This window comes from Hemitrygon akajei, chromosome 9, assembly GCF_048418815.1.
Source record: "Hemitrygon akajei chromosome 9, sHemAka1.3, whole genome shotgun sequence".
Classification (NCBI taxonomy): domain Eukaryota; kingdom Metazoa; phylum Chordata; class Chondrichthyes; order Myliobatiformes; family Dasyatidae; genus Hemitrygon; species Hemitrygon akajei.
Genome location: NC_133132.1, coordinates 142828949 through 142839418, shown reverse-complemented (window position 1 = coordinate 142839418; position 10470 = coordinate 142828949). Strand labels below are relative to the sequence as shown.

Sequence of the window (10470 nt, the reverse complement as noted above, 5' to 3'; positions counted from 1 at the left end):
GCAGAAGCAGGAAGATTAAGGAAAATCATTTCTGATTGGCGAATAGTACTTTTCAGAAAAGCATTTCCTATTGGTTAATTGTGAGATACGTCAGCCAATAAAAGGAATGTAAGCTGTACCAGAGAAGTCATTGAGAATGGGCTGGTGTTTAGAGCCTAAGACACAGGAGCAGATTCAGGACATTTGGTCCATACAGTAGGCTCATGTGGTAAGTTAAGAGGCTTTGGCAAAAAGAATCCCAGGAAGGTTCCTTGAATTTTCTTTTAAATTTTAAGAGTATTCAGGTGGCAGTTAGAGCAGTGACATACTCCTCCTGTAAGATGTGGGAGTCCCAGTGTTCCTGAGAACATCGTCTGTTGGAAGTGTGTCCAGCTGTAACTCCTGACCGACAGCGTGAAGGAGCTGGGTTTGGAACTGGATGCACTCAGGATCCTGTGAGATGCTGAGACTATTGCAGAATTGAGTTTTAGTGAGGTGATCTCACCTGAGGCACAGACAGAAAGTAGCTGGGTGATTGTCAGGAGAAGGCAGATCGTGCAAGAACCCCAGTAGCCATTCCCCTTAAGAACAATAATATTGCCTTTGATACTGATGGTAAGGGGGTGGGGAGGAGCAGTGGTCAGGTGTTTAGCACCAGTACTGTAGCTCTTGGGCACAGCAGGAAAGGTTAAAGGCAACACGTACATGATGCACCATCAATAACTCTCTGAGACGTGAGGCGTGATACCGGCTTTTATTGACTGGAAGAAAGAACAAGCAGTAGTTGACCACCATACTACATCCTGGAGACTGAGGGCCGGGCTCAGGCCTCAATCACCTTTATACCGGGGTCTGTGGGAGGAGCCACGGTCAGTGGGAGGGGCCACAGGAGCAGTCAGTGGGGGCGTGTCCAGACAGGTATATGCAGTTCACCATAGTACAATACGCTGGAGGAACTCAGCAGGTCGGGCAGCATCCGTGGAAACAAGCAGACGGTGAAGGCAGAGCTGACTATAGTAACTGGGAATTCAATTAGTTGGGGGGTGGGGGAGATGAACAAGAGATTCTGTCCCCAAAAAAGGGACTCTATACTGGTGTGTTGCCTCTCTGGAGCCAGGGTCCAGAGGTCACAGAGTGTACAAGAACATACACAAAGGGAGAGGGTGAGCAGCTAGAAATCAGTGAGCAAGCCGACACAAATTTCGTGGGTAGAGAAAGGACTGGGGTACTGCAAAGTGACTATAGAGGGCCAGGGAAGAACTTCAGAAGAAGGACCTTGACAGTAGTTGTTCTGTTTTGTAACTTCAAAACATAAAAACTAATTGGAATAAAAAGACAGGAGTCGAAAATGATGCAAGACTTAGTTTGTGATTACTTTAAATGAGGCAATCACGTATCACATGGTAGTGTCATGATGTATGCAATTCACTTATTTTTACATGTAACCTGTAATGAATTATTTAAATGAACAAGATTGCTTAATTAAACAATATTTGCAATATTACTGCATTGCTAAATGATCACCACTCCTCCCTGCTTAGCTATAAACTCTAGCTCAATGTAGAATTCATCTCAACTACTTACACAGTATACTATATAATGCAGCAACTATATACAGACATCTACAGAATAGTAAATTTTTAAATTGTCCCATACAGACCTAAAGGTTTGATCATTTGGAAGGATTTTTTACCCTGGTGGGATAACGTCTTTCCTTACAAGGGTCACTCTGCCTAGTAGGTGAGTCTTGTGTCTGTGAAACAATCTCAGGGGCCTCCTCATGGTGGCTGTAGGATTTGACTCAGATGGCAGGAAGTGGTTCTGACAGCTCTGTGCACCTTTCTTCTTCCTTTTTCTTCTTCTAGTTTGTACATCTTGATTATGACAAGGTGCATTTATTCACAGGAGTATTCTCTTATTAATCCTTTTATTGCTCCCTTTACAATCTGATCTCCCCTCTTGGTTTCCTCATTCACAACATTATTTGTGGATCTTTCGTTTTTTTGGCCTTCCATTCATCCAGCTGTACCTTTGTCTTTGCATCTTTCGGCCTCTCACTGGAAGTTTATGCCATAACCTTAATGCAGGCTGTGGCCAGAATGAACTCAAGTCATTGAACAGGAATGGAGGTGGCCATTTTGTGAGAATGTCCTTGCGTTTGCCATTCTGTGAACTGTTTGATGAACTGGTTCTTGTTCTGGGATAATTTAATCAGAGCAATTGAATATGGGCACAGAAAGTTTCTGCTAATGATCTGCTAAACCTGGGACCATTCTCAAATAAGAAACTGTTCATTGTGTAAAATGGCAGATTTGCAGAGGTACCGTAATCATCTGGGCCCAGTATCTGAGGCTACGTCCACACTAGACCAGATAATTTTGAAAACGCTGGTTTTGCATAAAAACGATAGGCGTCCACACTATGTGTTTTTGGAAATATCTCTATCCACACTGAAACGGAGATTTCGACGAACCTCCTCCTCCTGCGCATGCGCAGGACATGTCTACCGAAAACAAGCAACATGTTTGGTGTCGAATCTCGCCGTAAAAGTGCGCGTTTGTGTAGTTACAGACTAGAAAAACTTAAAACAACAGGCAGCTGTTGGCTGTCATGCAGGAGAACTTAAAACTAAAAAAAAAACAAATACTGGAGCTGACGGAGGCAACCGACAGGGAGTTCACGGACAGATTGACCCGGCTGACGACGAACATTGAAAAACTGACGAACTCTGTTGCATTAATAAAGCACCTTGTTAAATGTATAAAACATGTCTGCATCAGTGTTATCTTGTATTTCCATAACATGTTACATTAGGCTGTTACACATCTATTGTCAGAGAAGTACTTGCATAAATAGATAAACCACCTTCATACGAGCAAGGACAGAAAACAGGGCAAAGTGAGTACAGTATACTTATTTATTTAGTAAGTTATGGGTCAAAGTATTTGGTGAGTACATTTCTAACTCTTCTGGCTTCAGACTCGTTGCCGTCTGTTCTGAAATTGTTAGGTTGCATTCAAGAAAACAATGAAATAGCACGCTGCCGTCTGATAGCGTTTTCAGAAGTCTCCGGTTACTCTGTCCACACTGATCTGCCTGAGCAGCATTTTCAAAAATATCCAGCCTGGAAAGCGTTTCTGAAAAGCTCCGGTTTCGGGAAAACACTTTCTCGGATATGTTACCTACAAAGGCTGCTGTAGTTGCACCCGTGCTTTCGTCACTTTCATGAATCCTCCGAGTAGCATGGTCGTTCCTTGTTCCAATTTGCTTTCCAACCAGAGGCACATAAGTTGGAGGTTGGCACCAACACCTGCTTTTCCTCCTGTGTACCATGACCTGGCAATTGTTCATGGTGTACAGCATGGAGACATACGTGGCACCATCCAGTACCTTTCTTAATTCACTTTCATTTGACCCTATTGCAGGGGATGTGGCATGCAAATGGTGGATGGATCTCCAATCAAGATGCAGTTATCTCAGCCAATCACACCTCCAAAATGCTGAACCTCCTTTTTTTTAACCACATACAAGCCTAATTTAGCTTATTGGTTGTTGTAGTTCACTGTTACAAATGTTATTCCCACAGGAGTTAACTTTTCTCTAGTATAGGTTCTTAGTTGGATATCTGCAGGCTTCAGTTTAGTACCTTTGAAATACCATTCAAACTCATTTTGTGGAATGACTGAAACAGTCGAGCCAATATCCAATTCCATTTTACAGTAATTAATTTGCCATCACTTCTGGTGTAATCCATAGTGCTTGTCTCTTGATACTTTTCATATTGTAAACCTCAAGACTACTCAGTCCTGTGTCACTCACATCATTATCAGATTTTTCATCGACAGCACATAGATCAGTGCTCTTTTTGAAAATGCGATTTGACTTTTTATCTTTATTCTTCCCCGTGCCGTCCATTTACTTTTGTCTGCCTGGCATGCTCTTTGTAGTATCCTACTTTGTTGCACTTTCTGCAAGTTTCACCTTTAAACCTGCAGTAGTTTGGTGTATGTGAGCCCCTGCCACAAGACGGGTAACACAGTTTGTTTGGCCAGGCTGGCCTTGTCTAGAACGTGGCAACTACAATGTCATTATTTCTCTGACTGTAATTTCCATTGATTTCAATTGCTCTTTTAAATATAAGTTGTGCTTCAGTTAGGAGCCACTTTTGAACGCTTTCTCGTAAGATTCCACAGATTAAACAATCTGGGTGTATCATTGAACTAACAATGCTGAGACAATCTCTTCAATTCTGTCACGTATGCTGAAGTTGCCTCTCCTTTTTGATTCCATTTATGAAATCTAAAGCATTCGGCAATCAACATTGGTTTAGGTTTTAAATGCTCCCACATTACTTTCACGGTATCGGCAAAGTTAATTTCATCTGATTTGGTTGGAGCAGTTAAACTTCTAAGCAAACTGTATGCTTTTCCACCCAATTCTCTCAACAAAACTGGCGTTTGTTTTTCATTGGCTACTTCATTTGCTTCAAAATACAGCTTAACCTGCTCAGTATACTATATCCAGTTATCATTTGTGCAATCAAACACATCTATCTTTCTGATGTAGCCGGCCATTTCTGCTCTTGTGTTTGTGATTTTAATCACCCAGTAATCGCTGTTTATGAACCCAAGAATTCATCCATTTCTGCCTTTTTTAAGACTCTTTCTCTTCCCCTTGTAAAAAAAACCAAACATGTTGTGCTTTTTAGAAATGCAAACTTCTTGCCGTATTTCAACCGGTAGGTAGTCGTCTCGGGTCTGTTTTAAAAGTCCCTTGTCACCACTGTTATGTTTTTTAACATAAAACTATTTGAAAGAAAAACACAGAGCTGGGAAATGCGAGTCGTGGCTTTGTTTTACTTTTAGCGAGGCGCACATTTATGGTGGAGTAATTTTATACAGTGTGCCATGCTCATACTTCTACATATAACCCATAATGAATTGTGTAAACAACAAAGAATGTTTATCAAACAATATATTATATATCAATATTATGGAGGAAATATGAAATATAACAACAGAGGTGAACGGTACATGAGCGACAGGTTACATCTGAACCGGAGGGGGACCAAGATCCTGACAGGCAGATTTGCTAGTTCCGTTGGAGTGGATTTAAACTAGGTTGGCAAGGTCTTGAGGGGAGGGGGTTGGCAGTGGGATCCCAAGTATTAAGCAGGCAAATGCGAGGTAGAAAGTGATGTAGAAGTCAGTGACTGCAGATTAAATAGGCATGACAGACAGGAGAATAGCCAAGAATGACAAAAGTCAATCGCGTTAAAGTGCCTATATTTCACTGCAAGAGGTCTGATAGGTAAGGCGGATGAACTTGGGGCTTGAATGGCTACATGGGAATGTCATATTATAGTCATTATGGAAACATAATAGAGGGAGGGACAGCTTAATGTTCCAGGGGACAGGTTCTTTAAGCAGAATAGAGGCTGAAGAAAGAGGGGAGAGACAGATGCATTTTTAAGTAAGCATAACGTTACTGCAGCAGCGAGAGATGAAATTACTGAAGGATAATCCGGAGAGGCTTTATGGGTAAAGCTGAGGAATAATAAGGGCTTGATCATATCATTTTGATTGTACTATCAACCCCCCAAATAGGCAACAGGAATTAGAAGAACAAATATACAGAGAGATTGTGAGAATAATGAGATTGTCAGATTGTCATAGTAAGAAATTTTCACTTTTCTAATAGAAACAGGCACTCTCCTACTGTAAAGGGCTAAGATGGGGTGGAACTTAAGTGCGTTCAGGAAAATTTTCTTGGGCAATATAAAAAGGAGAGGACAAAACTCAATGGGTAATAGGTCAGATAAAGTGACTGAGGTGTCAGTTTGGGGAGAAGTTCGGAACCAATGACCATCAATCTATTAGCTTTAAAATAGGTATGGGAAGGGACAGCAACACACACAAAGTGCTGGAGGAACTCAGTGGGCAGGTAGCATCTATGGAAATGTGTACTGTCAATGTTTCGGTCTGAGACCCTTCAGCAGGACTAGAGAAAAAAAGATAAGGAGGAGAGTTAAAAGGTGGGGGGACAGCAGGGAGAAACACAAGGGTATAGGTGAAACTGGGAGAGAGAGGGGTGAAATAAGAGCTGGGAAGTGGATTGGTGGAAGAGATACAGGGCTCAAGAAGGGGAAATCTGATAGGGGAGGACAGAAGGCTGGAAGAAAAAAATGGGGAGGAGCACCAGAGGGAGGCAAACATGAGGAAATCTGCAGATGCTGGAAATTCAAGCCACACACACAAAATGCTGGTGGAACACAGCAGGCCAGGCAGCATCTATAGGGAGAAGCACTGTCGATGTTTTGGGCTGAGACCCTTAGTCAGGACTAACTGAAAGGAAAGATAGTAAGAGATTTGAAAGTGGGGGGGGAGGGGGGGAATCCAAAATGATAGGAGAAGACCGGAGGGGGTGGGGTGAAGCTGAGAGCCGGAAAGGTGATTGGCAAAAGGGATACAAAGCTAGAGAAGGGAAAGGATCTTGGGACGGGAGGTCTAAGGAGAAAGAAAGGGGGAGGGGAGCACCGGAGCGAGATGGAGAACAGGCAGAGTGATGGGCAGAAAGAGAGAAAAAAAGGGGGGAGGGAGGAAAAAACTAAATATATCAGGGATGGGGTAAGAAGGGGAGGAGGGGCATTAACAGAAGTTAGAGAAGTCAATGTTCATGCCATCAGGTTGGAGGCTACCCAACCGGTATATAAGGTGTTGTTCCTCCAACCTGAGTGTGGCTTCATCTTGACAGTAGAGGAGGCCATGGACAGACATATCAGAATGGGAATGGGACGTGGAATTAAAATGTGTGGCCACTGGGAGATCCTGCTTTCTCTGACGGACAGAGCATAGGTGTTTAGTGAAATGGTCTCCCAGTCTGCATCGGGTCTCACCAATATATAAAAGACCACACCGAGAGCACTGGAAGCAGTATACCAAACCAGCCGACTCACAGGTGAAGTGTCGCCTCTCCTGGAAGGACAGCCTGTGAAAGAGATGATGGATAGGTTAAAAGGTATGAAGGTAAACAAATTTCCAGGGCCTGAATAGAGAAGCAATTGCAAGAGCCCTGGTTGAGTTATTTGCAACATCATTAGACATGGCAGAGGTGCTACTTGTCTGGAGTGTAATGAATATCATTTCTTTACTTAAGAAGGGTGGCCGGAACTATATGCCAGGTACCCTCATATTTTGTGGTAGGTTACAGGAGAAGGTTCTGAAGGCTAAGATATACATACATTTGGAAAGGCAGGTTGATAGCTTTGTGCATTGGACCTCATGTCTTACAGACTTGATTGAGTATTTTAATGAGGTGAACAAGAAAACTGATTATTTAACTTCCTAAAATGCAACACCATGCAGTTATCCATTCCTCGGTCCACTTACTCAGCTGATCAAGATCCCACTATAATTTTTTATAACCCCCTTCATTGTCCACTATTCAAATTTTCCTGGTCAAGACAACAGGAATGATACGAGACTGTCACGTCCATGCACCATGATGATTTTTTCATAAAGCAGACACTGTCCCTATTCCCCTTATCACTGCTGTTCAGTCCATTCAGTGGATCGTAAAATCCTCAGACTGGAGTTCTGTGTCAGGAGAGTTGGGAGTGAGAAATATCTCTGTGAAACAGAATACACAGTAGTCCCTCTAATAAAGCAATCTTACTCTGAGGTCCTCAATCTTGTTTTCTAATGACTGAACATTAGCCTGCCTCAGCCCCAACCAGATTGAATTTTGTTCTGTCCCAAATGTTGGCACTTCATCCCAGTCAAAGTGGAGGAGCAGTGACACTTCAGTTCAGAAACAGCGGTAGGTGATCAGGGGTAAGTTTCCAGCCACAATAAAAACAGTTGATTCATTCAAATAATTCTGTATTTTGTTTCCATCTGAAGACACAGAAGGTGGCTTTTCCAGCAACTATGTTGACAGACTTGATTGAGTATTTTATTGAGGTGAGCAGGAAAACTGATGAGGGCAAGGCAGTAGACATGGTTTATAGAACTTCAATAAGACCTTTGATAAGGTTCCACATGTAGATTAGATGGCACGGAATCCATGGAGAGCTGGCTAATTGGATACACAATTGGCTTGATGGTAGAAAGCAGAGGATGATGGTAGAAGGTTGTTTTCTCAGACTGGATGCCCATGACTTGTGTTGTGCCTCTGGCTGATGCTGGGCCCATTGATGCCTCTCATCTATAGCAACGATTTAGATAAACATGTATTAGACATGGTTAGCATGTTTGTCCACTAAAATTGGAATAGTGGACAATGAAGGGGGTTATCAAAAATTATAGTGGGATCTTGATCAGCTGAGTAAGTGAACCGAGGAATGGATAACTGCATGGCATTGCATTTTAGAAAGTTAAATCCAGGCATGACTTTCACAGTGAATGACAAGGCCCAGGCGAGTGTTGTAGAACAGGGTCTTTGGAGCGCAGGTACTGTACGTTATTCACTGAAAGTGAAGTCTTAGACAGAGTGGGGAAAAAGACCTGTTAAGGCATACCAGCCTTGAGCAAATGCATTCCGTATAAAAGTTGGGAGGTCTTGGTGCAGTTACTCTGGTAAGGTTGCGCTAGAGGGTTGTGTTCGGTTATCACCAAGCTGCTATAGTTAAGATGTTATCAAATTAAAAAGAGTGCAAAAAATTGTGAGGATGTTGCCAGGATGCAAGGGATGCATGAAGAGGTTTTGACTGGTTAGAACTTTATTTCTCGGAGTGTAGGAGACTAAGAGATGATCTCGTGTAAAATCATGACAGCAGCGCATACAGTAACTGGGTCAAAAGAAGTGGCACTGAAAATGCACCGTTTCCTTCTAATACACCAACTCTCCGGCCCGTCCCAGAGCGGGGAGCCTTCGCAGTCGTCGGACAGCCTGCTGCTGATGGTGGGGATACTGGTGCGGCTCTGCCTCTGTTATGCTTCAATTTAGAGGCTGAATTATGAAGAGAACGCGCTTTTGGTATAAAAGTCGTTTGGTATAGTCTTATCACCCTTTGCTCTCCGCATTGATAGGAGAGAACAACAAAAATCGTTACAAAAAAATCGTGTCAAAGCAGTGCGTGGACGTCGACGGTGACCATCAACCCAGCTGCAATAGATTCAGCCATAACGGCAGCGCACGTCTGGCTGAGCGGAACCAATTCCCTCGTATCTCGTAGCTGGGGGAGCCATTGGGCGCGTTGCACGGGTGGCCATTTCTTCGAGTTGGTTGGTACGCGGCTTGTTTTGGTCCGGTGCGGCCTGGCCTGGCGTGGATTTTGACAGCGTCCCGGAGATGGAGTTCGCCGAGCTGATTAAGACTCCGCGGGTCGATGGTGCCGTCCTTCATCGACCCTTCCAGCCAAGGGTAGAGGGCACACTCTGTCTGACTGGTCACCACCTTATACTCTCGTCCCGACAGGACAACAATGAGGAGCTGTGGCTGCTACTTAGCAATATCGATGTCATCGAGAAGAGGTTGGTCCGTGATTCATTCTGTCGGCGCCTAGCTGGAATCTGTCATCTGTTATGTACCCTTCCCTCCCTTCCCTGTCGCAACCCCCCCCCCCCCCAACACACACACAAACACAAACACAAACACACAGGCAGGAATTAGTTCGACTCAAACAAGGGATACTTTCGTTAAGCTAATCTTAAATCTGGGGTTGATAATTAAACGCCATGTGGAATTGGGTTCCAAATCAGCCTCAATCCTTTGAATAGCCGAACACGGAACGAATGACTGACTCCTGTTTCTGTTTCTTTCTTGCATTTAAGAGACCTCTACCGAAAGGAACGAATCCTGCAAAAGAAGTGTTTTTGTTGCATTAATTCTACCTCACTGTATAATTACTACCTTATTGTGCGATGATTTGATCTGTATGAACAGTATGCACAGGTTTTTCACTGTATCTCGGAATACGAGATAAAAATAAAGCAAATTCACTTTTGACTACATTATTGGGATTTAGAAAATTGCCTACTAAGGTTGCCATTGTTATCCCCCAGGTTTTGAGGAATAAAGCTGAAATATGTTGAGTGCAATTTAAACATAATTCATTGCCTACCATTTCCCAGGAGAAAAGTGGTCTATTGGCAACCTTACACCACTGACTATCTACAGGCCTGTATGTCATCTATAAAATATTTAAGATCAATTCACCAACACGTTTTTGCCTGTACCTCATCAACCCATGTGGTTAACTGTTGGAGTGACACAGCTGATGCACATGTGAAGAAAATGCCTGGCAAGTTTCTTGCTGATGTTGAAGTATTTCCTAATCCTTGCTGTTTGGTTCAAATGAGCTTTATTTCATCGTTGGGGTTCTTTCACTATATACGTTGAAGTTCAAAGTTCTTAAAAGATAGCTTGCCACAATGTTGAATTGATTTAGGTATGTTCCATAGGTGCTGGCAGTGCTGGAAACATTCACAGTGGTGAAGTGGTTTTGAGAAGCTGGTGATGAAACGTATCAGCTCTGGCCTGAGAGGCAAC

At 43.1% G+C, this 10470-nt stretch overlaps 1 protein-coding gene across 2 annotated transcripts in view; it reads left to right on the top strand.

Annotated features, from left to right (window-relative positions):
* The first annotated feature begins 8892 nt into the window (after window positions 1-8892).
* Window positions 8893-10470, top strand: part of mtmr9 (myotubularin related protein 9) — a 91992-nt gene continuing 90414 nt past the window's right edge. The window contains exon 1 of one of the 2 annotated variants that reach the window (XM_073057164.1): window positions 8893-9452. In XM_073057164.1, the coding sequence (XP_072913265.1) occupies window positions 9271-9452 (182 nt within the window). In that variant the 5' untranslated portion in view covers window positions 8893-9270. The remainder of the gene's footprint in view (window positions 9453-10470) is intronic. The other variant, XM_073057163.1, reaches the window with a different exon arrangement.